General features: G+C 33.7%; 4 protein-coding genes across 5 annotated transcripts; 1 reads left to right on the top strand and 3 right to left on the bottom strand.

Moving 5' to 3' along the window:
• Nucleotides 1-1,371: 1,371 nt before the first annotated feature.
• LOC125208866 (aluminum-activated malate transporter 8-like) lies at nt 1,372-3,613 on the bottom strand. Its single transcript, XM_048108361.2, has 5 exons — nt 3,350-3,613; nt 3,025-3,165; nt 2,636-2,908; nt 2,362-2,492; nt 1,372-2,071 (listed from the first exon to the last, which is right to left on the bottom strand). Exons 1-5 carry the CDS (start codon nt 3,597-3,599, stop codon nt 1,526-1,528), a joined length of 1,341 nt encoding a protein of 446 aa, XP_047964318.2. The 5' UTR covers nt 3,600-3,613; the 3' UTR covers nt 1,372-1,525.
• Nucleotides 3,614-15,567: 11,954 nt separating this feature from the next.
• Nucleotides 15,568-18,357, top strand: LOC125214903 (BEL1-like homeodomain protein 1). Its single transcript, XM_048116122.2, has 3 exons — nt 15,568-16,303; nt 17,285-17,586; nt 17,664-18,357. Exons 1-3 carry the CDS (start codon nt 15,824-15,826, stop codon nt 18,223-18,225), a joined length of 1,344 nt encoding a protein of 447 aa, XP_047972079.1. The 5' UTR covers nt 15,568-15,823; the 3' UTR covers nt 18,226-18,357.
• A 68-nt stretch (nt 18,358-18,425) lies between these two features.
• On the bottom strand, nt 18,426-21,067 carry LOC125214904 (BTB/POZ domain-containing protein At3g05675-like). The gene is made up of 4 exons (XM_048116123.2): nt 20,782-21,067; nt 20,362-20,427; nt 20,010-20,070; nt 18,426-19,915 (listed from the first exon to the last, which is right to left on the bottom strand). Exons 3-4 carry the CDS (start codon nt 20,019-20,021, stop codon nt 18,611-18,613), a joined length of 1,317 nt encoding a protein of 438 aa, XP_047972080.1. The 5' UTR covers nt 20,022-20,070; nt 20,362-20,427; nt 20,782-21,067; the 3' UTR covers nt 18,426-18,610.
• A 234-nt stretch (nt 21,068-21,301) lies between these two features.
• LOC125209748 (binding protein) lies at nt 21,302-25,117 on the bottom strand. 2 transcript variants are annotated; one of them, XM_089066330.1, is made up of 9 exons: nt 24,972-25,117; nt 24,384-24,468; nt 24,155-24,283; nt 23,682-23,800; nt 23,281-23,362; nt 22,536-22,595; nt 22,337-22,444; nt 21,840-21,885; nt 21,302-21,742 (listed from the first exon to the last, which is right to left on the bottom strand). In XM_089066330.1, the coding sequence occupies exons 2-9, from the start codon at nt 24,459-24,461 to the stop codon at nt 21,528-21,530; spliced, it is 837 nt and encodes a 278-aa protein (XP_088922456.1). In that variant the 5' UTR covers nt 24,462-24,468; nt 24,972-25,117; the 3' UTR covers nt 21,302-21,527. The 2 variants fall into 2 exon arrangements, with proteins under 2 accessions (XP_088922456.1, XP_088922455.1); XM_089066329.1 differs by having other exon boundaries at nt 24,957-25,099.
• Nucleotides 25,118-25,371: the final 254 nt, after the last annotated feature.

The raw sequence follows: 25,371 nt of genomic DNA, 5'->3' as shown, positions 1-25,371 counted from the left end.
TTTTGGTATATTTTTGAATGACTATATGTTCTTCAAAACAAGGAATTACCTATATGTTGTTAAATAACACATGATCTTAACTAGATGTTCAATTTTCCACATAATTAATATTGTTTGGACTGAAAAATAAAATTGCAAACTTCAGCAAACATACTTGACAATAAATACTCATCCTATTTTTGACACGTTCTTACTAATATATGTATGAATATTTGACACGTTCAACCTATACTATTATATTTATGGCAATGAGACTTCCAATTAATATTCTGCTAAGGCCAAAAACTTGAGGTCAAATACTAAAGAGTTTCAAAAGTGAAATATTTGCAAGGACTAGAGCTGAATAGACACTTCAATGTTGACTTAAAAGAATAGGATCATTATATAGAGAGTTTTTGGCTTTTTAAACCAAAATATTTCTTCGAATTCCGATTTTTCCCATAAACTATGAGATTTGTTTTTAAAACCACGAACTTTCATTTCGTTAGGATTTTTCCCCGACGGGTCAACGACGAAACCCGGGTTGTCTACATGTCAATTTTAATCCTATTTGTCACTAAATTGATTACTTGGATCCTATTTGGCACAATATTACATATAGTCACAATTATTACATAACAAATGACAACTTTTGAATAAAAAACACAACTTTAACATTTTGAATTATGCTATTCGGGTCAGGTTGGGAAAATCCTAACGAAATGAAAGTTCGTGATTTTAAAAATAAATCTCATAGTTAATGGAAAAAATCAGAATTCGGAGAAAGGTTTTGGTTTAAAAAGCTAAAAACCCTTATATATATTGGTATCACTTGACTTATCAATTAACAGAATGCATAGATATTTTCCTTATTTGTGAAATTTAAAGTCCTTATAATGGGATCATTCTCTATCGTGCTAATCAATATTCGGTGCTAGAAGTTATACCCAAATATAATTTTAAAAAGTCAAAAGTTCAATTAAATAATTTACATGTGGATACCAAAAAGTGGTTAGATTAATCTTACAAACATTTGCTACGTGGCCGATGTTTGAAAATACTCTAAACTTGCGTTAGAAATATATTGTATCTATCGTCACTTTATCTATTTAAAATAGGGTATAAATTATACACCCAAGTTAATTATTTTAAGAGTTTGATAACAATTTTAATTTGATAGATACATAATGAAGGCCTCATGCTTATTTATATGTGAATCTTTAAGTTATAGTATAATCGTGTGATTAATAGAGATGAGATCATTTTAGAACTATCTTAAAATAAGAAATTTGAGAATTAAAATTCGTATAAGAAGTATCAGTATATGACTACAATTTTCGTATTTTCATATATAGGAAAATCAAATAAGCATTATAGAATTTGGCTCTTGAATATACATTATTTAATTAATCGGACTTATACGTATACATCATCGACCAAATTGTATAAAAATACACGGTCTCATGCATAAGTACTGCGACACTTATAGTATATTTGAACACTAAGCTAAATTAAACACTAAAAATAATAAATAAATAATAATTAATCAAGTAGTAATTATGTTCTTCTCCGGCACCTCCGCCTGAATCTCAACCACCACATGCTCACCATCATCCACAGGGCTAACAATCCCACGCCGATGAGCCTCGGTCGTCTTCACGCCCTCGAAACCCGCCTCCCTCGCAAGGTCGCCGACCGCCGCCGCGATTGCGTCGGCGAATCCAATGACGTCGATGAGCACCGACGCGGCGACGAGCAGCGGCGCCACCTCCTGCAGGTCCGAGGAGTTCTGCAGCACGCTCCGCAGCCGGTCCGCCGCCGCTTTGGCGCTCTGCAAGTGCGCCTCCGGCCGCCTCATTTTTTTCATTGCGGCGGCGATTTCGGCGAGCGCCTTGCCGGATTCCGTGCTCATTTGCCGGATTTGGGCGGTGAACTCCGACGGGGCGAGGGGTTTGGAAGTAATTGTGTTTGTGTTTAGGGATTCGATTAGGCATGCGCATTCCCTTGTTAGACCTCCGATTTTGGAGTATTGCTTCCATGGATGCTTCAATTTGAACTTGCCGTGGGGAGGCTCCCACCATGCAAAATTTGCCTACACACAATTAACAATTTTGACACAAAATTAATTAATTTATAATACCGAATCTAACTCATCACTATATTTGGATTTAAACTGAAAAATGACTCACACAATGGTGTATTTTAGACTTTAAATTTGGATCAATTCGATACAAGGCTACTCCAACCCGACAATTCAAAGGGGATCTCATTTTTATGTTCCAACTAACCAAGAACATAAATGGAAGTGTCCTAGAAAAGTACTATCTCCGTCCGTCTATTATGTTATCGACAAAATAAAAGGTCACTAATTTATATACTCACCAATGATTCCTCCGTAGCCTTGGAATTAAGCACGCTTTTATAGCTTTTGAGAAGCGATTTCTCGACATTCGTCCCACTTGAATCCTTGCTACTCTCATCCCCACCACAAGCCAAAAGTTCACCTCCAAATCCTGTTAACAAAAAACAAAATAAAATTAACACAATTAATTTTTTAGAAAATTCTCACTTAAAGAATCCAACAACGTGATTACCATTGCCATTGTCTCCTATTCCTTCTAAGAAGAAAAAGACACATCTAAAATTCAGTAAATACCTTGCAAAAAAGCAGCAAGCTTCTCAATATTTCCAGCAACGAGGAAATGCAGATCCCGACCCGCCCAAACCGGGCAAACGAATATGGATATGATCATACAAGTCGCCCCGCCTATGAGTATAGTCGAGAGCCTCTGATGGGCCAGCTCCAGTATCTGCTCGACCCGATAACCCGACACCGCCACAAGGCTGAATGTCAGTATGAATATCAACACCCCATAATCATACTTCCTCTTCACATTTGGAATAAACCTTGTAAATGTAGAAACCGCAGCTGCATTTGCATTATAGCCATTAATTAGTTTTAAATATTTGTCGATTAATTGATTTGTTACGGACCAAATTAGTCTGTAAACTACACAATAGTTATATATCTTTAACAATTTGTACCTAGAGAGAAGACCAGAAGTCCGAGAACCACGGGCTCGCCTTTCTCGCCGCAGGCACCTGCCAAATACTCGGCCCCGACACCCAATGCCCCGGCTAGCAGCGTCGCGCAGCCTCTGTTTATGCTTTTCGATAGCGTCCCGCCTGGTTCAAATTTGAAATATTTATAAATTAAGTTGAAATGTTACATGTTGCAATTTTAAGATATCCACTGTTAAATGTCGCATTTCACTTTCAGTACTACTAGTTAACTCATTATACTCAGATTTTATTAGTGTAGAACTAATATGCAAAAGTAGAATTCATATTCAACTGAATTTTTACTCACCGACTGTGAATTCGAAGACAACGACGACGGTTAAGACTGCCCACATCCCGGCTTGTCCAAAGCCGTTGTAGAGTGGCCGGAAGTAGTAGAAGAAGGAGACTAGTGTCAAAGCCAATCCGACTTTGGTGGAGTGAATGATCCTTCTTGGATCTTCTTCTCCAATTTTCTTTATTTTCTTGATGAATTCATGGAGTTTTGAAGGAATGGAGGCCATGTATGATTTCTCTTGGCTTTGTGAGTTCATCTCCATGATACAGATATTTTTTTTTGAGATGGAGAGAGAAGCTCAAGAAAGTGATGATGATATGGTGATTTATGGTGAACTTCCAACTTATATAGGCAAAGTAGGAGATGATAGTGTGAGTTTTGCGTGTTTGTGTGTGAGAGAGAAAGTGGAGTAAATGTAACCATGGCATGATTTCACAGCTATACAAAGTGGAGTGATTTGTTTTAGAGTGAATTACATTTTTAGGCTCTATATTTTCAGCGACAAACATTTGCGGTCCCTATACTTACAAAATATTATTTGCGGTCTCCATACTATACCAATTGCTCGTTTCAGGTGCTTTTTCACTTTTTGACCAAATTTTATGACAAAAACACCCCCAAAAGTCTAAAGAACATTTTTGTACACTCACCTCCAAAAATAGGTACTTATTTTGATATTTATGTTAATTTAGATACTTTAACCGTGATTTACATTTTATTCAAATATTTTTTGTTTGGATTGGTTATAGTATAAAATATATGCGTAGTTTTAATCTTGGATTTTAACTTAATAAATTCGATTTATCATAAAGCACATATTCTATTTCATCAAACTAAGATGAATCAATTAAAATGAAATTTATAAAAAAAATGATTCACATTTTAAAAATATTTAGAAATCTTTAAAATATCGTGGCTTTTAAGCACAACTAATTTAATAATATATTAATATTTCAAAAGTATAGAGTAATAGCAATTAAAAATAACATTATATTGGTGTTGTTTTTTTATTGCCTACTAGGTTGCTTCTTCCTGAAGCTCAAAATCTTTTTAATTTTTGTCGGTTACTCTCACAGATTCAGCCCTTCTCATTCATTCAACAATGACCATTTACTCTCCTGTAGAATTTCTACAAGGGCTAAACATAATTTGTAAAATTTGAAAAAAAATTGAAGAAGAAAAACTGGAAAAAATAAAATAAAATTGGGTAGGCGCTTAAGCCACACCCTTCTTTTTTGCTAGTTCTGCTCATAACCAATCCAAACAAAAATTATTCGAATAAAACACAAATCATAGTTAAAGTACCCAAACTAACATAAATATCAAAATAAATACCTACTTTTAGAGTGTACAAAAATGCCCTATAGGTTTTTGGGGGCGTTTTTGTCCAAAAATATGGTCAAAAAGTGAAAAAGCACCTGAAATGAGCAAGTGGTATAGTATGGTGACCGCAAATGATATTTTGTAAGTGTAGGGACTGCAAATGTTCGTCGCTAAAAGTATAGAGTCTAAATATGTAATTCACTCTTTGTTTTATATATGAAATTGAGGAAAACATAGTTCTTTTTAAGTTACAAGTCATATTCGCATTTGCATTTACTAGAACTATTAAATTTGAAAGGAACATCTTACTAATTAATTAAAGTGAGTTTTGTTTGAATATCTTGATGAAAAAACCTTCTATTCTATAGAATGCAAATTTTAGTACTCCTATGCATAACTAATTTTGTACTACTTTTATATCTACTATCGCTGTTTAGAGATGATTTTATTTTCGTACTTCCATTATCAATTGAGTAGTAGATGGAACTAGTTTTTATATAAAATTGTTAAAATAAAAGAAAGAGAAAATGAGATTAAAACTGAAAAAGGAGTAGTATTATTTTTCGTATATAAATTAAAATATAAGATTATGGCTTTTAGTTTATACTAATTTTCTAAAATTTCAATAGGTGTGAATCTAAGTTGTACTTAAATATAATTCATTGTTAATTAAAATCAATAATTTGAGTTGAATTGCAATTGTGGTTCCAACCGATCATAATTGCATAAATATTCACTCTTTTCATTATCTTTATTTACTTTTCTAGAATTGTACTAGCTGAAACTATAATCATATGGTAATGAGTCCGAATTACTGAATTTTACTCCAAATACTAAAGTGAGGTACATTTGATACTGAGTACTCATGATTATAATATATTTTATTGATAATGAATTAATTAATTCTAAATGTTTTATGTTTGGTCATAGTTATGACGAGAAAAGTAGCTACTTTACAATCATCAAAACTAAGAACTATTTTTCGGCGAAGGTGCAGCTTGCCTATTAATTAATTAAACAATAAAAAAATTCACTTTTAGTTCTCTTCGTCTAGTGCTGTTTCCCACCACTTATCTTAAATAAAACTCACTTTGACACATACCCAAATTAATACTCCTATACATACACACACTTAATATTGTATACACTATTTGCTTCTACGCTAAATTAATCTTGTTTTATGCATCCTTATTTTTAAAGCTATAATTTTATCCACTGGTGAAAATATCCCTTTCTATATTTAAAATTAGTATTATTTTGTTTTCAAATTTCATACATACATATAACTAATTAGATGTATATAGTGGATAGCTAATAACCACTTAATAAAGTTGTCAAAAATTAGTGTTATCCCATTCGATATTCCACAAAATTTCTGCAGATTTGCCTAAACCGGTCGAATTTATAGTTGACAAGAAATAATAAATGTGGAGGAAAAGAGGAAATTGAGTTCAATGTATACTAGTATTATTTTATTAATATATATGAAAGGTTGAGTGATTGTTAAAGTGATATTTATGATAAGTGGACTTGAGTCTCTAAAACGTACGGCTCATATCAATTGTTGCGTACGGAAACCAAGATATAATGACGTCATCATGTTGAATTAATGCGACTCCCCCACTTAATTAATTGCGCTTCACACTTTTGTCACTCAAATCTGCCATCTATTTTCATTATATAAATACTAATCGAATTCAAGTCATGACCTTTATACATATGAGTAATAAGTTTTGTTCATAAAGTTGATGATAATTTGATAAAATCGGTGGTATTCTTCTCTTGCAATTAATTTTAATGAGTTTCCTGTTTGAAATATTTGATACTCACACGTAATAATATTAATTAAATGTAATTAATATGAAAATATTTTGATTTTGAAGAGCTTAATTTTCTCTTAAAGTGGAATGGCCTCCAATTTGCTTCATTTAAAAGAATATATGCTAAACAACTTTAATTTAAAATTTTATTTTAAAAAATATATTGTAAAATTTTAATTTTATTCCGTATTACGGAGTAACATTTGTTCTGCTCTACAAATCATTTCCACTAAATCAAATGTCTAAAATTAAATTTAAAATCAGCCACGACAATTCAATTTGACCTATTCTTCGGCTTTGCGAATAAATTGCAACAAATATATGTGCATATTATTAAATGCTATGAGCATTAAGAAGGAAAAGACAAACTCTACGGTTTTATTTTCTTTTTCTTTTTTCCATTTTAAGAGGAACAAAAACGTTAAAGATTCATTTGGTGATAGTTTCCAAGAAAATTCCTACTTATATATGTTTCATTTTCTTTTTTAGTTTGTCCCACTAAAAATAACACATTTTCATTTTTAGTATAAATTCTCTCACACAATATTATAAATATTATATTTTCTTTTTCCACCTAATATACAATATAAAACTTCTTAAAATCTCATTTCCTCTTTTAAGTGCGACATCTTTTATGGGACAAAGTAGTTTTTTAATTTGGTATACGACATTTCTGCTGACGTTTAAGCGTTGACAAAAACTTCTACCTTCTTACCAGCATTGAAGTTGTATCGATATCAACATCTAATAACTCACAATGCTTTTCACCATAAAGTTGATAACTTTCTTTGTTTTTAGCTCCATATATCACCGATCAAAAATGCTCTTCGTTCATTCCTTTAGTTTTATCATTTTTAGCTCTAAAAAGTCGTAGCTGATGTGACAATTTCAATTGGTATTTCACAATTCGATTTTTGGGTAAAATTTTATTGCTTTTTTATTACTCCACAATATATATGGATGTGTTATTACTCTTTGGAAGAATAATGCTATGTAGCCACAGTGTGGCTGGCCACACAGTGGCAGTTTTGTAAATAATAGAAAAATATAATAATAATTAAATAATTGGTTAAAATAGTGCTCATGTACTTTTACATAATCACTCTTTTCCTCCACTCTACTTATTAGTACTTCTGCCACTCTATTTCCCCAAAATAATTAAAATCAGATCCTTAAAACCATGAACAATTAATCCTCAACTAATAAAGTATGTACATTTATCCCTTTATTGCATATACCAAAAATTTCCGATCATAGTTAAAAAAAAAAAAATTATTTAGGAAAGTTTCACTATAAATTAAATCATTTTTATAAGTATGATAGTACTATGTTATATTCCCTTCATCCAATAAAAATATGGACATATAATATAACAAGAAAATTAAGACAAAATTGATAAAGTAAGAGAGATGAAAATATTGATAGTTAAATTAGTGTTAGTGATAGTAAGACTCACATTATTATTAGTGTTTATGGGTAGTATAAGTGGTAAATAATTTGATGTATAGAAGTAAATAGTATTCATTTTCAATTAAATATATTATTGATATCACTTTTAATTGGAAATACCTTACCATGTTTATTTTCATTTTCAATTAAATATATTAGTGATATTATTCCGTTTCAACCTTCTTATATATATTAAATCACCTTCAAGAGAAAATTCCATAATATTGTACTACTAATCAAATAAAATTTGTAAATTATAATTTAAAAAAATTAGATGTGATATAATTATTATTGTTTATTAAAGTTTTTTCTATTGTTGTATTATAGACTATTACAGTGTCATAACATAATTTTTCAAATTATCATTAATTTCAAATTTTAACACTATTATTAATATTTATAAACTTATTAATTTTATTATTATTATTATTTAATTAATAGTGTAAAACATGACACTGCACTATGGCATGTACGGTAAAAATATTTTATATGTTAATTATAATAATAAATTATACTCCACTACATTTACTTAACATTATTAATTCTTATTATAAACGTAAACCTAAGAAAATAAGAAAAGAAAGGGTACGTTTAAAGCATATGTCTATTTCTGGGTTAATATAAGAAAAGGATAGAATAGTCCTGGAAATTTTGATAGTATCTAAGTGCATTAAATTTCATTAAAATGGGCTCAATTTTCAATTAAAAATCTGATTATGGCCAGCCATAATGTGTTAGCATCACTCTATTTGGAAACCATTTGAACGAACTAGGAATAAATGTGCTTCATGGGTTTGAGGGTGAGTTTGAAACGGTGAAAAGTAGCTTAAATGATACTATTACATCAAACTTAATAGAATTAAGAGGATATTTTCTAATGTTGCAAACCAAAATTGATACTGTGACAATATTCATCAAACTTAATAGAATTTAGAGGATGTTTTCTAATGTTGCAAACCAAAATTGATACCGTGACAATATTCGCGGACTAAAAAAATATTCCCTCAATTACATATACATTAATATATGATTATATATTTTATATATCACGTCCTATAGTTGCAAATTATACAAAAAATGATTGAATTTTTTATATGTTTTTATTTCTCTAATAAGGTGAATCTTATTTTGCACCATGATACATTCAAATCTTCAATCATTTTATCTCTCAAGACACTTTTATACTTTACAAACTTTGTATTGAATCTCACGTCGTCCACTACCAAACTATTGATAATAAACAAAGATAGAAAATGGTAATTTATGCTATTATAAGGAGAGTTTATACAAAACCACTTTGATACATATATACACACACTTAATTAGTTAATTAAGAAGAACTCTATGAAAGTCACTCCAATAAATGGAATGAAAGAGAAGTATAAGCATGTGCACGGCCTCTTATATCATCCACACAATTGGAAAATGGCCTATTTTTATCATCCAAAAAGTAGCACCAATTTTGCCATCTTAATCACTATGATGTTAATGCATTTCGAATATTCTATTTAAACCTTTCGAACCCCACCAAATTCTACTATTACATTTACTATTTAATAGAATATTGATTTAACATAAAAATGTCTGTTATGTAATGAATCCCAATTAATATTTATATAAAATTTGAAATTAAAAAAATCAAGATATTCTAATTATGGCGTTATAGATTCAAATAATCAATATTTAATTGATAAATAAATGGTTCTAACTTTAAGACATTGCCTTCGATTCTCAAGTTTTTATTAATTTTCTAACCTAAGACAAGGGTAGGATTGAAAATCAAGCATGATTTCACTCTGAAATTTCAAATATGACGTTTGAAAAGTGGCAAAACAATCTCACAATGTAACACTCATAGCCTCTACTAAAATTTGAAAATTTTATCAGGTTACATTTGATGATTTGAATGATAAAATCTATCAATCGATACATAACTCATTAAGACATATATTCATAACGGGCCTGTTAGAATTATTCATAATGGGCTTTTAATGGGCCTGTTAGAATAATTCTTAGTGGGCTTTGAATCATTTGTGGGTGCAACTCCTATAAAGGGCCTACATTAAGTTGGGCCTGTTCACTAAACACACTTAGCTTCGAAAACAAATGGACCTCTTGAGATTTAAGAATTGAATCCAACAATTTGATGTAGTTAAGATTTGTTGTGATGCATGGCATATTTTGATTCTAGATATTCATTTTTTGCATTTGAAGGTATGGGTTTAGTGAAGTTGTCATTGATATTTCCCGTAGTCACTGCCTCAGTAATGATAGAAAGCATAATGCGGTAAATAGTACTCCCTTCGTCCGATATTAAGAATTCCAGTTGAGCTAGGTGCGGGTTTTAAGAAATGTTTGAGTGTGTGATAATGGAATATGGGATCCATTTATATTATAATTTGCTTTATTCTTTGGATGTGTTTTTTAGTGTTTTATTTTATAATATTTTTATTTCACTTTTTATGAAAATGTCTTACCGGGACTTCTAATGCCGGACGGAGGGATTACTACTAAAGAATTGTAAAGACTATATATACAATGATAAAGGAAGTAAATAATCTATTAATATAATATACACGTGACACTATTTGTATTTCATTTCATTTTTAAAATTCTTTTCAACCATAAAAAATAGATATATAACTTTTTTTATTATTGTAGTAATTTTTCTAAATAAGTACTCCCTCTGTCCTCCATAATTTGTCACCATTTGACCCGACACCGATTTTAAGAAATGTAATAAAAAGTGAAAAAGTTAGTGGCATGTGAGTCCTACTTTTATATTATTAGTTTTATAATAAAATGTGAGTGGAAATAAGTTAGTTGAATATGGGGTCCACTACCAAAAATGGTAAAAATGAAAAGTGACAAATTTTTAGGGACTGACGAAAATGAAAATAAGTGACAAATTTTCAAGGACGGAGGAAGTACTAAGTTTCATTTTATTAATTAATAATATTTCAATTATTTTTAATTAATCTCTCTTTCTTTCTTTTTTGGTTTTAACCACAGGTGTATCGAACCCGCCTTTTTGGCGGAATCCGACTAATCCTACTCGACCGGGTTTGCGGATTAAAGCCGAAAGTCTTTCAGTGGGTGGCGGGATTTAAACCCGTGATCTCATAGTCACCACAGCTCCACGCTGCCAATTGCGTTGTATGGCTATTTTCCTACCTCGTGCTGCTACACCACTCGACACGTGTCCTGCCGACACGAGTCACAATCAATATGCAAGGTGCTGGGCCCCGCACCTCCTCTAGGCTTTCATCATTTTCTCAACTTCCACGTGGGCCCCTGTGATTGGCTGGTAGCTACATCTGATAAAATCAGAGAAGAAAGAATTGAAGGTGTAGGTCCCGTGGCCGGCGAATCTTGTGCCCATCGTGGCCTTCTGTGGGACCCATTTGTGAGGATTCCTTTTCCTATATGCTTTGTGTGGGCCCATATTCAGCTTATCCTTAATTAATTGCCCTCTCTAATTTAGGGTTTTGAGTTTAACATCTAGGCTGTCTCATTATTACTTCCTCCATATGTTATTAGGAGTTTTATTTTTTGATGATATGAATTTTATGAAATACTCTTTTCGTCCCAGATTTATAGTCATATTTAGTTATGGCATGAGTTTTAAGGAATTGGTAGAGTGTGTAATTAATGAAGTGAGAAGTGGAGTGTGTAATAAATGAAATGAGATGGTGGAGTGAGATGATGGAGTGTGTAACGAATGAAGTGAGATGATGGAGTGTGTAATAAATGAAGTGAGTTGGTTGAAGGTGAGTCCCTTTTTGACTTTTTAGTTTTTTATTTTTGTTTTGATTTATTTTAATGTAGATAATGGCATTTGGGTGTAATTTTAATGAATAATGGAGTAAAATTTTATTGTCCAAATATGGAAAATTCTAAATGTGACTATAAATGTGGGACGGACTTTTATGGCAAAATGTGATTATAAATTTGAGACGGAGGGAGTATTAAGAAAATTGGATGAAAAAAAAAGTTAGTGGAATATAAGTCTTACTTGTATAGGTTAGTTTTAAATAAAATGAGGGTAGAATGAATTAGTGGAATGTGAGACTCTATTATCATTTATAGTAAAAATGAATCAGGAGTCCTATTTGTGGACAAAGGGAGTATATTTCATTTTAAGATAAAGTTAAACTTAATACTATTATTTAATACTAGTTCAATTAATTTCTCTACAAAATTTGTGCTAAATAATTGGAAATTAATAATAGAACAAAGGGAGTACACCGTTACACAACAACTAAAATAACTACTACAATTGTAAGTAAGTATATGAAAGAAATAAAGTCACAAAAAATTAATGCAAACTACAAGAATAGAGGAACTCGATTAATTAATAAAAGAGTATATTAACTTATAATGCTACTAATTAAGAACAAAATATGTTGTATAAACTGTCGTGTTCTTATATAGTAGTAATTAATTTTGTACGAGTTTTAGATATTGTGATTGTAACACAATTTTTGAGTTCTTAGTATTCATAAATGAGGGTACTCAAATTGCGAAAATTGAAATTTGATATTTTAATCAAAAGATTGTAAGTAATTTTTTTTTTACTAAATTTACAAATTAATGTGAATATATACTATTTTTTTCAACTACCACACATGTAGCTTTTTTAATGAGAAAGAGAAACACACTGCCAAAAATAAGATAAATACAAGTTAAGCCAGAGAAGTTGTGTCGAGTCCCTCAACAGAATGTTCCAAAGACAAGAAGGACATAAATCACACAATTTAAGTAATAAGTTGTCTTTTACTAATATAATCCCAACATAGCACGATCAATTTGATTGAATGCACATAAATTACTTTTTAAAATATTAACAATAGATCTCATAACCACTCTCTTTTTTCTTGCTTGATTTTTGTAATGGAAAATCGAACTATATTATGCAATAGAAGTATCATTGATCTACTCCCTCGTCTCATTCAAGATGTCCATGTTTTTTAGTGACACGAGACTTTAGGAGGAGTTGTTAGTTGGAGTAAGTAGAGAGAAAAATGTAGTTGAATATTTTAATGACCGGAAAGAGCCAAAAGTTTGGGTGTAGCGGAGGGTATGGATCCCCTGCTGTGGAAGAATCACGGCAGGGGATGATGTTCCTCACATCTCAATTTTTTAAACTTAAAATATAACACTTAAACAAAAAAAAGAAAAAATTTAAAAAATTGGGATGTGAGGAACAACATCCCCTGCTGTGATTCTTCCACAGCAGGGGATCCAAGCTTGTGTAGCCGACCCTAAACCTCTTCATTAACCCTAATCTCTTGATAAATCCCTAAATCGTTAACTAATCTATATTCTTAGGATTAATTATTTCTTAATTAGCTAGAATTGAGCAACCCTTAACTAAAACTTAATAATCAGATGTCAATATTTATCAAATTCTAATTAGGGTGGCCGCACCATGTGGCCAGTTGCAATCCCTACTAGTACTAATTAATTCGAAACCCTCTAATTTTCTTATTGTTCCAACTTAAATGAAGGGCAAAATATGCATGAAGGAGTCGCACAAAATTGGACGTTTCAAGCAATTTAATTCGATTGAAAAGAAATAAATATAAGTGGGGATTGCTGTGATTTAATTCATGGAACAAGAGAGCCAATGATGTTCATCAATTACTACTATACACATATAGATGGCTTTATTGCACGAAAAGAAGTATCTAGACTAGGGTTTGGACCATCCAATGTTCGTGCTAATAAAGACTATACATACCAAAATTATAGAAATTTCCAAGAATATTTATACATGAATAATATGATAGCTAGGGTTAGTTTGTTTTGGGCAATCGGCTAGGCTGAGGTTTTAGAAAGAAAGTTTGATCAAGTTTTATGTGATTATATAAGTTAATTTCGATTTATAGGTCCTTTGCTAAGCTTATTTATAAACTTATAAATGCAAAGGTATAGTATAGAAATAACAAAACATAACAGGGTTAATTTTTTAAAAATGATTGTTACTTACAAGTTGTTTGATTTTTTTAGGTTTCCAAGGTATCCCTCCTGCCGATAGCTAGAGGACTAACCCTTGCCCCAACGGTCAATGCCGGTACGGGATTGGCCAAATGGTTGCTCCATTCATATGTGTTTGATTTTATTTTTGATCGTATGCTATTGGATTTTATTTTAGATTTTATATATTGTCTTAGATAGGCACTTTCTTTAGTTAATGTCTACTTTTACCACTGAAATATTAAATTTAATGTTAAAAATTAAATTTATCAAAATTAGCAGAACAAATAAATTGAAGATTAAATGCTAAAAATAATTATAAGACCAATTAACAATGATAAGGCGTGCTATTAAAAAATAGTACTCCTATTAGATATTGCCAAGACACATAATGCAGCCTAAATGGACCTCAGTGGGTGCTGATTTTGACAATGTTATCATAATATCAAGATTCCAAATATAACTATATAGTTTATACGTATACAGTTTGCTGGTAATGTCATTTAATAATATTAATATATAAGATCTTTTTGGTGCTTAAATAAGGTGCTTGAGGTACAAACTAACAAAAGCATGCAGCAATTGATGAGGGCATAAGTATTCATGCTTCCAAAAGTATGTAATAAATCTATGCAAATTATGTTGCAAATTGAGATTCATCTTCAGATTGTTTCGTAACATGTTAACGATTACATGAATAAAATTATTCTATATTAATTATACATTAAAGAAACGAAAATGTTAAAGGGTGTCGGCCTTCATGGGAGAATTAGGGAAGTGTGGAGTCGTTCAATTTTTTGAAGAAATTAATTATAAAAAAGTTTTTAATATTTATATCGTCGTATAATGAACTACTCGTACTTTATTTTAATTGGGTGGCAAATCTAATAAAAAAGGACATGCTTTTCTTTTTCTTTGATAGATAACTGAAGATAATTATTGTTCTTGATCTAGAATGTGTAGAATTTTGAAAAAAGATGAACTATTTTGTGTGAGATCCTAAGGTAAATAGTAAATATGCTATACATGTTCAACTGTGAACACTAAACTTTTACTATATGTTAGTAAATTAATATTAATTAATTTATATTTGTAAAATTAAAAGACATGTATGTCCAAACGTTATTAATTGGTTTGATGGACCACATTTCCAATTGGTTATTAAAAGTTATTGACCAATGAACGTGCAGATGGGGTCTCCATTTTTCAACTAACCTTGAAATAAAGGTGGCTCCTTATCCCAAATTTAATTTAATTACTTGAAAAAAGAAAAACATTAGCCTATGTCTATCTATGTTCTATACCTCTAAGCTAATTTGCTTTTTTGGCTCGGCTAATCTATGTAAACTTTATTCTGTATTAACTAACAATAGAAATTAATTTATTTATCGATTACTCACTTATTCACTTTTATTGAAGGTTAAATTTTATTTTATTTTTAAAATTTTATGCTTGATCAAATATTTTGGGTAGTTGGTCCATCGATTTTAATTGGCATTTAAAATGCTTTGTGGCTTTATATGTGAAACTTTTTTCTCCACCACAGAAAAAAACCAAGAATAATATCTAGAGATAATATTAAAATAATAAAAATAAAAAAGAGAAATCAATAATGAAGAGCCCCCACCCCATCTCAGATCATCTTCTTCCACATATATTATCACAACTTTAATTTCATTTTCTTTTCAAATATTGCAATAGAAGAATTTTGAGTGAGAAGTAGACGTTTCCTCGTTTTTCAGCTGTCTGTCTGTATGAATCTTCTGACACACTTTTGTTTTCAATCTATCTAAAACACACATCTTTGTCAGTCTGAAAAAAAGTTGGATTCTTTGTAAGAATGATGAAGAAATGTAACTGAATTCAAGGTCAATTTAATCCCAACAATTCAAAATTAAGTCTTTTTTTTTTCTCCATGGCGAAGTTTTTTCACGGCGACACAGAAATGCAAGGAAACGGCGACGTTTTACAAACCCTTATTCTAAACCAGCACCACCACCTTCCGGCGCCGCCCTCCGCCGCCAACTCTCAGATTGACTACAGCAGCGGCGGTGTGGCGGCGCGTGAGATGAAGCGGGGACTCTCCCTGAGCCTCTCCTCGGATGAGAAGCACGCGGCGGTGCCAGAGAGAGTTAGGGTTTTCGGGGGAGCGGAGAAGGCGGCGCTGAGCTGCAAGTATTTGAAGGCGGCGCAGCAGCTTCTTGATGAGGTTGTGAATGTGAGGAAGGAGGGTGAGAAGGGTGGGGAATCAGGTAGAGAGGATGATGGGAAGCTGAGGAATGATGCGGAGGCGGTGGCCGGAGACGGCTGTGGTAAAGGTGGGGCTGAGCTTACTACGGCGGAGAAACAAGAAATTCAGATGAAGAGAGCCAAGCTTGTTGATATGCTCCATGAGGTAAAAGTGCTTTATATTTTGAAGGATAAATTGTCGGATAAATCATGAAGTTCGTTCAAATTCTAGTTCGTTTTTCAATTTCGTAAATCACCTTGAAAAACTTCCGGTTTGGATTTGTTTGCAATTATCCGATGTTGAAATTTTTGATGAAATTGGATCTGATATGGTAGTCAGGAAATCATATGAAGTTGTTGATTCATACAGAAAACGATGTCGTTTGGTTGAAAAACATAACAGTAACAATATTTTACACGTTTTGAATATTTGGCTCTAAGATAATTGCAAACAAGTCCAAACTTTTGGTAGTTTTTTTTTATGAAATTGTATTTGGCATGGTAGTCGGGAAATCATGGGTGGGATTCACTGCTAGTGAGCTCAATGATGTGTATTCATAGAAAAAATGAAGTCTCTTGGCTGAAAAACACCAACAATATATTACATGTAAATGATTGGATGGATTTGTTCGCCGTAAACAAATCTAAACTTCATGATTTTTTCAACTAATATTTAAATTATGAGTGATCTTAATTTGATCAAACTTCCGAGGTTTTAATCTTCTTTTAATTTGATTTAAGGATTATCTTTCGTTAACAATCAACCATTTACTTCGACATAATTATTGATTTTGAGCTTATTTAACCATCTTATCCTTCAAAAAGTAAATCATACTCCTTGTGTTCCATAAAGATAAACATTTTTTTCATTTTTGTTTGTTCTGTAAAAATATCCACTTCCATTTTTGGTTACTTTTTTTTTTCAAATAAGTTCAGTTTCATTCTCAACTAACAACACTCCAATCAGTTTTTCTTTCTATATTTCTCTCACACTTTATCAATCGGACATTAAAACCCGTGTTATTCCAAAGTGTTTATGTTTATGGGTCAGGGGGAGTATGTTTTATCGATTTATGGTATCACTCAGAAAACAACTCCCCTTGAATAAATATTTCGTAGAAGTAGAAAATGATGGAGAAAATTGCAGGTTGAGCAAAAGTACAAGCAATACGAAGAGCAAATGCAGAAGGTGATAAGTTGGTTGGAGGAAGCAGCCGGCGTGGGATGTGCCAAAACCTACACTGCTTCGCCACTGGAAACAATCTCAAAGCAGTTCCGCTCCCTCAAAGATGCAATAATGCAGCAAATCCGACGTCGAACCACTAACTCAGGGCCGAAAATGGAGGCGTCCACCTTCCAAATCAACAGTCCATGGCGACCTCAGAGAGGCTTGCCCGAGAAATCTGTCTGCGTTCTTCGCGCTTGGCTCTTCCAACACTTCCTCCACCCGTATACATAAACATTCTTTCATCCATCTTTTCTTTTCATATCATTGTTTTTTCTAAATATGATTCTTGATTGTGTAGTTATCCTAAAGATTCGGACAAGGTCATGCTTGCCAAGCAGGCAGGACTTACTAGAAGTCAGGTGTCTAACTGGTTCATCAACGCCCGCGTTCGCCTCTGGAAGCCGATGGTGGAGGAGATGTACGCGGAGGAGATGAAGGCCCAGCAGCAGACACCCAAGATTGAGCACGAAAACGAGGGTTTGGTGGACGAAAACATAAGTTCGAACGCCAACAACAGCGCGGGATTCAGCCTCATCGGATCATCAGAAATGGACAGCGTCGCCACAGAGTGGATGAGGAGCTCAAAGAAACCGCGAAATGCTGAAGTGTCGCGTTCCCCATTGATGATTGTGTCTGAAGTGGAGAGCCAACACGTTACTACCATAACTGGGACGCCTGCGAATTTCTTCGGATTGTATGATCCGATTGTGGGGATCGAGCAGTTCCAACAACCCTATTCGAGGAACGGTGTGTCGCTCACGTTGGGGCTCCAGCATTGTGAGAGCCTCTCCAACCAAAGCTTTATCTCCAGCAGAAGCGTTGAGGCTTCTGCTCAAGGGAATGATTTTGTTTATTACTAGCAATATAGGGAAAAAGGAGTTGATGCATTATGGTTAGTAGTATATTTCTTGATTGGGGGTTTGTATAGTGATTTTGTTGAGACCAGATGTATTGTTGGGTGGTATAGAAGAATAAATAATGGTTTTATGGAATGGCTTTGTTTTACTTTCTTGCATGGGAATTCTTGATGCTATTTTTGTCCAATCATGACAAACATCCATTAGAAAGTAGTACTGTCAAATAATTTAAATAATCCTCAGAACTTAATGCATCAAAACTATGTAGAGTAAAAATTACACTGAAACACACACCTTATCTACATGAATTAGTACACACTGCTGTTGAATTGTCAATTGTCAATCTTACTAGAAGACTGATGCAATTCATCGAGAAAAGCCGGACTCATCATACTCTGTTAGGAGTTAGGTCGTTTCCATCGTGCAATGCCAGCCTTCGCTTGGCAACTTTCGATCTGTAGCACCACACTTCAAATGCTTCAGTCAAGTCCGGGTAGCGGATCTGTTTATTTTCAAACCACTCTGTCAAGATTTCTGCTTGGTCTGATGATGGCAATGCGAGGATCATTGACACAAACGCTGATTCCAATGATTGCCAAAGCTCGTCGTTGGATTTCAAAAGCATGTCATTGTCGTCATCAGAAGCGAGGGAGTCAACTGAGGGCTTCACGAGTCTAACGAATGGAAGCCAGACTTTGACCATTTGAAGGCGCTTCACAGTTGGCAAAATGAGAGTTCCGTACCCTATAGCTTCCAACACTTTGACAGCGATCTCAAGAACTTTCACCTGTACATGTAGTGAACTTTCTCGACACGCTTCCTCAGCAACTTTCACTATCTTTACAGATGTCTCCACCCAGGTGAGAACAAAATCACTAGAGATTTCCAACTTTGTTACTATTTGAGAAGCCCATGATAAATCATTTAAATAGGCCTGGAACAACTCAATCTTCCCTGCTTCAGCCATTGATTCTTGGAGATCACCAACCAAAGAATCCACAAGGTTAACGAATCTCATTAGTAATTTGTTGACGCATAACTTCGCTTCCATTTTGATTTCATCGTCAGCAGTTAACAGAGGAGCGTCATCATCCTCGGTCAGCAGGTACTCAAGCTGCTCCTGAGATGACACCTTCAGATCATTCATTGAAGACGGTGGAGAAGATGTGGCAAATTGGATGGCTGATATGAAAATCTTAACAACAGCCAAAGGATTGACTGGCTGCAAACGAGCAAGTACCACTTCTGCTTGGGATCCCATTCCAGGAATAACTTTCAAAATCTCTTCTTCCTCAGATTCATCCCAAGGGACTGCTTCCAAATAGCCTACACACGTGGAAACAATTTGGGGGCATACCAGATGAATCGCAACTCTCAAAATGCCAAGAGCATTCTTAACACTGCCTATATCTGCCACAGTCACATCTGAGGTGATATAGAAAAGTCTAAGAATGACAATATAATGGTCAAAATCGGATTCTTCACAATAAACCTCAACACAATTACGCGAGTCAAGAATCTGGCATGTCGGCCAACTGTCAGATAATCGGTCAGCAAAATACTTGCATTTATCTACAAGAATATGCGAATGACAGTATATCCAATCATCACGCCCTTCCTGTGTTCTAATCCTTACAACAACGTCGCTCGTTGATCTGTCACCAATCCTGCACGGCGTCCTAGATTCCTTATCCTAGAATTATCGAAACGTTGAAGCAAGAAATGATTTGCTAAGTAATTTCCAGCAAGCATGATTTTTAGCAATTTAAGCATGCAAGAGAACTCACAGATAATTCCATCCACCGATTTTCCAGTGCAAAACGTTGTAGCTTTTACGCGTTGTAATACCTGTAGCCAAACAAGAAAAAAAACATATAAATGGTTAGGAACCCAGTGATGACCTTCAAAATATTAGTCTATCCCCACAGAAAACTCATAAATTCAATGGACCAGAGTGAAAAGACCGGCAAGGAAGGAGAAAACAGCTCAACATGGAAAGCAAAAAAAATCTGAGGAGATAGCAAAAACAAGAGTTTCAAGATTCAGGCTTTTAATCATTAGTGAAGGATGCTTACAATTCAAAAAACACAACAAAAGAAGCTTGTGGAATCGATGGAAGTCAGTAGGGAGAAAACTCACAATATGAACTTTTGCTTCATCAACTTGTGCAGCATAGCGTATTTACCCTTCATTTTTATAGGAAGTCTGCACCGAGGGGAGCAATTAGGCGCATCACCTCAAATCTGATATCTTATCCACAAAAAAACTACAATTCACTAGATTCATCACATTCCAATCAACACATTCATTCGCATGCCTTCATACCACTTCACAGCATCACTGTTTGCTACTATTTCTCAACTGATAAGTGGAAATTTGTGGATAACAGATAGCTAATTTTCAAAGTACAACACTAAACTCAAGCTAAAAAGCACACAAACTTTTCCATCTCATGTAGATTCGAACATTAAGCAACGGAGAGAAATTTGGCAGATAAAATAAATAAATAAATCAAATAAAAGAGGGAAAAGATGCTGGGTTGAGCGAGTAGGGAGGTACTCTTGTAGCGTGGAGTCGCTGAACCGAGCTGAGGGCGAGAAGTGATGGTTAGGCGTCGTCCGAAAGGGAGGCGCGACTGTGCTGCCGCGCGGTTGGGTTAGACGGCGGCTGTTGGAATCGTCATGTGTGGGCGGCTTGAGTTCTCCGTCGGACAGCTGCGTTTGGTGGTCGAACGGCAAATTCTCGCCGGAGAAGAAAAGGAGAGAGAAAGAGAGAGAGTTAGGGATTTGGTTTTGTGAAACCAGAAAAATGGGGATTTCCTTTTGGATTTCAGAGGAAACATGTCTCTCAAAATTCTTTATTTTTTATAAGATTAATAATCGGTAAATACACGTTATATTTCGATTTTTCAGGTTTTAATTATTTAAAAATACATAACAATTTTTCAAAGGTAATTTTAATGTATTGAATGTGAGAATATTAATCTAAATCAAGTCTACATTTAAGCTACTCTTCCTACACCATTCCCTACTCCACCCCTCACAAACATAAAAACTCCACCCCTCACAAACATAAAATATGATGGTAGCAAAGAACTTCATCGACTTTTCATTGGATAAATAAACATAAATTTTGAATTGAACCATTACATAAGTTTTCCACTACCTTTTCTCATTCTATTTTTCCATTCTTCTTCTATTCATAACAAAATAAATACAATTTCATTACAGGTGTTTCCAACAGTTTATAAGCTATCAAGACCATAATTATTAAAGGTAGCTGAATCTTATGTATTAAGACCGGCATCAAGAGCTCATCCCGGTTTTCTTTTTCTCTTCCTCGTCAAGAAGTTTCAGCCATTTCAATCCAAGATCGCATCCTGCATTAGCAGCAATTTCAAATTGATCTCTTGCCATCTCAACTGGATCATACTCATCAGCTCCAGAATCGTTCCTCAGTTTTCTGTTTGAGGATGCTTTCTTCACATTGAATTTGGTTACTGATTCAGGAATGCGAACACCTAAAGCATTTGTCACAAAATGTTCACTAACAAGCAACAGGCGAAACAGAAAGATCTCCATGAATATACCACAGCACAACAAAAGTAAAGAGCAAACCTGCAAGGAGAAGAGATCCATAGGCTATGGCAGAAGCAGCATGACCCTAAATGAATCAAGCCAAGAAAGTTAAATAGTTACTTAACACATAAACAATCAAACCCTTTAGGTCCAAAGACATACTTCCTCCGTCCACAAAAAATAGAGCAATTTGTGTATGGCACGGGTTTTAATGTAGAATTGATAAAGTAAGAGAGAAGGAGAAAAAGTAAGTGAGAAGTAGTGTTAGTGGAATGATGTGTAGAGTTACTATTTGTTGAAAACTTTCCATAAATGAATGTGCTCTATTTTTTGTGGACGGCCAAAAATAGTAATTGTGCTCTATTTTTTGTGGACGGAGGGAGTATCTAATATTCTTATAACATGAACGATTTTAATTAAGCCACTCGAAATCATTTCAGAAACTTCTACAGGAGGCAACACACTAAGATTAGAAAGATCATTGTTTTAGAACAAATAGCAGATATGTCTAAGAAGCAGAGTTGAAGTTGAACTACCTTTTCAGATGCTCTATGGAAACACCAAATGGCGGAGGGAATGTCCTGGCTCACACAATCGCCGGTCAAGTATACAGCTCCTAAGAGATAGAGGGCATCGGGATGCAACTAGAATATCACAAATTCTAGTAAGGTTTCAAACACCTTATGTAATAGGATGAACCAAAAAATGAACTGAAAGCAGTATCACAATATATACCTGGTCAACTGCCTTCTCCAAATAATAAAAAGCTTGCTGTACCGATTGTGCATAAGGGTTCTGCCAAAATATTGCAACGACGAGCTAACAGGATTCAGAAGACTGACACCATTCTTTGGAATAAGATAAGGAAAAGGAGCAAGTGTATGCAATTGAAACTACAATTCCAATTATATTTACAGACACATTTAGCACTCCTCCTAAGGAGATGTGTTTTATCAGTAGAATTAAGTTATTAGTTACTACAGTACGGAAAGACTACCATCTCATCTATACTTTTTCTCACACCTGTTTGTGTCTGAAATTTTCATGTGTTTGTTTTAGGGTGGGGGTATTTTGACTCAGTTTTGTCACGAATTGCGGTCCTGAAAAGTTGACTTGGGACTCTTGTTGCTCTGCCACATGAAATAATATCTTTGAAATCTTTCAGCAGACACTTCAACCATTCCAAGCTTAATTTTAAGTACCTTTCTGTGGATTATGGTTCAACAAATTGAAGCTATAGGGTATAGCTGCTCTAGAAAATTCAAGATGAAGGCAACATGAAAATATTAGAAAAGTATTTACCAAATGAATTGATCTCTGAACATACATAGTATCAGAGTGTACAACAAGGCAAGAAGGTCACTTTCTCATATAAGTTTGTGGAACTTCTGACTTTTGTTTAGATTTCTGGATTTCTTAATTATGAACAGCAATTGAGATAACAAGTACTAGGAGTTAATGGTTTATGAAGAAATCTAACCTCAGCTCTTAAGCGGCAGCCAAGATCGTATTGTGCATCAGGATTGCCCATTTCAGCAGCTTCCACTAACAATGCAGCCCCTCTGATATTAAAAGCAAGTGTAAGGAAATGTAGCAAGCTCGCATAACATATTTTACAAAATTTACTTGTGTAATATCATTCCTAAGGCACAATTTAAGTCAAAGCAACCATTCAAGTAGCTGAGGATTGAGTGAACTTGATGAGAATTGACTGAAGTGACCAAAGGAAAGGAAAAAAAAAGTCATGATTTATGGTAAAAGTGGTTTAAATGTAAGGAGAAGCAGACTAGAGTTTTTGAGACACAGCTGATTAAGCAATATCACATTCCTTAAATGCAGGACCTCCCACAGAGATAGCAGCAAAAGAAATGGTTGTCTTACACAGCTTTATTTGCACCAGGGCAGAACTGGTATTTGAGATGCATTTTAGATAGCCAATATCTAGCTTGAGTGCTTGAGTTGTCGGCTTCAAGAGCCAATTCAAAATTTTGCTTTGCCGCCTGACAAGAACCAGAAAAAAGTGGTTTAGCTAATGGAAGATTTTATTTGACATAAAATGAAACATGTGATCAATTAGAGTGCATTATAATATCATTCTTAAATAGTACTACTACTACCACAACCAGAATATCACCATGATATAATATCAGTACCATAATCAGACATTTATCAACACAATTACACCACACTATGACATTAACCTAGCTTAAGGTGAGCAATGAACTTGAAAGCACATCCATAGCCCCATTGTCCTTCTACGAATGTTTTAACAAATGCAAAACAAATAACACGCTCTTAACAAAATGAGATTACCGATTCAGATCGTGTTATTTTCATTCAAGCATGAAAATTACCCTAAGCAAAGGGAGGAGACGCTGATCACCACGCTCACAATAGTCAATAACTCTGTCAACTTCCTGCAAGGCACTATATCCTTTGGCTATGAGCTCCATTGCCTTCTTAGACCTACTATGCATTCCTCTCTGCAAAAGAAATCAAAGAGAAGCATGGTCAATATACAAAAAATAATTAACCAAGAACATAATCATATTTCATAGAATCAAATTATGAAAAAGAACTCACCCACAAATTGAATTGGGGAGAAACAGTAACTGCAGAGAGTTGCCTATAAACCGATTTCCAACGGAATACTTTGAACATTTTTCACCTATTGCAAAACCAATATGAGCAATACACTTAAGAAAACCTTTCTCACCAACTAAAATAGTAAGACATGCCTAATTACGCATATGCAAAGGGTATCTTCTGACATTACGTATACAAAAACCAAACGGAAAATTATCACTGACATACGAGTTATGCTTTTTATATTACTTCAGTTTATTATATTTCCTAAAAATATAACTGAGTGTTCATATTATGGGAGGATCATATAATCTAGGTTGGAGGAAATTACTCCTGGCCCGTTTACATTTCTACTGGATCTCTAACTAATTTAATGTCGCAGACATTTAAATTAGAAAACCGAATTGCAATTCTCCGTTTGTAAGCAAGAGAGATTGGAATACAGAATTCAATTCTAGTTAGAAAGTCTAAATGAGAATCAGATAACAGCCAAAACAAAAAACCAAAATGAAAATTGTATTCACATAAACGAATAATCAGCTAATAGCATAAATGCGAATCAGAGAATACAGTTTGAAGACAGACGGCGGCGGCGTGGAGGAGACACGGCTGAGACGGCTGCGAGCTGAGAGTTTCTGAATTTGGGGGTTTTAGAAGGGGGTGGATCCTTTGCAGTTTTAAAAATCACAGCACCACATGCTGTGTTTAAAACGCACCACAAATTGAATAAAACGCAGATGAAAAAGTGGGCAATGAAGGATATGAAGTGTAAGGATTGCTTCTTTTTTTTTATTGACTGTATGGATTTCATGGTTATAATTAAACCGCAATCTTAATTGTTAATGAGTTTTTTCGTAAACTAACATTTTTCATAATACTATAAAATATTTTAGTATACGTTTTTTTTGGTTTATATTTTTTTTTGTTTTACACTTTTTACTTTTTTTTTTGTAAAACACTTTTTCCATTAAATACTCAAAGCTAA

Source organism: Salvia hispanica, chromosome 3 (assembly GCF_029641045.1).
Source record: "Salvia hispanica isolate PSC_SH4W2 chromosome 3, Shi_PSC_v1, whole genome shotgun sequence".
Lineage (NCBI taxonomy): Eukaryota > Viridiplantae > Streptophyta > Magnoliopsida > Lamiales > Lamiaceae > Salvia > Salvia hispanica.
This window is presented reverse-complemented; position numbering and strand designations above follow the sequence as displayed.

What these genes read in the sequence shown, in the direction of transcription:
- LOC125208866 (XM_048108361.2), bottom strand. Translation starts at nt 3,599, where the DNA reads ATGGAGATGAACTCACAAAGCCAAGAGAAATCATACATGGCCTCCATT. An exon ending in TGTCTTCGAATTCACAGTCG is followed by an intron (nt 3,166 to 3,349) that starts GTGAGTAAAAAT and finishes AATTTGAACCAG; the next exon opens with GCGGGACGCTATCGAAAAGC. An exon ending in AGGCTACGGAGGAATCATTG is followed by an intron (nt 2,072 to 2,361) that starts GTGAGTATATAA and finishes AATTGTGTGTAG; the next exon opens with GCAAATTTTGCATGGTGGGA.
- LOC125214903 (XM_048116122.2), top strand. Translation starts at nt 15,824, where the DNA reads ATGGCGAAGTTTTTTCACGGCGACACAGAAATGCAAGGAAACGGCGAC. An exon ending in TTGTTGATATGCTCCATGAG is followed by an intron (nt 16,304 to 17,284) that starts GTAAAAGTGCTT and finishes AGAAAATTGCAG; the next exon opens with GTTGAGCAAAAGTACAAGCA. An exon ending in TTCCAACACTTCCTCCACCC is followed by an intron (nt 17,587 to 17,663) that starts GTATACATAAAC and finishes TTGATTGTGTAG; the next exon opens with TTATCCTAAAGATTCGGACA.
- LOC125209748 (XM_089066330.1), bottom strand. Translation starts at nt 24,461, where the DNA reads ATGTTCAAAGTATTCCGTTGGAAATCGGTTTATAGGCAACTCTCTGCA. An exon ending in GTCTCCTCCCTTTGCTTAGG is followed by an intron (nt 23,801 to 24,154) that starts GTAATTTTCATG and finishes GGTTCTTGTCAG; the next exon opens with GCGGCAAAGCAAAATTTTGA. An exon ending in GCTGCCGCTTAAGAGCTGAG is followed by an intron (nt 22,596 to 23,280) that starts GTTAGATTTCTT and finishes ATATTTTGGCAG; the next exon opens with AACCCTTATGCACAATCGGT.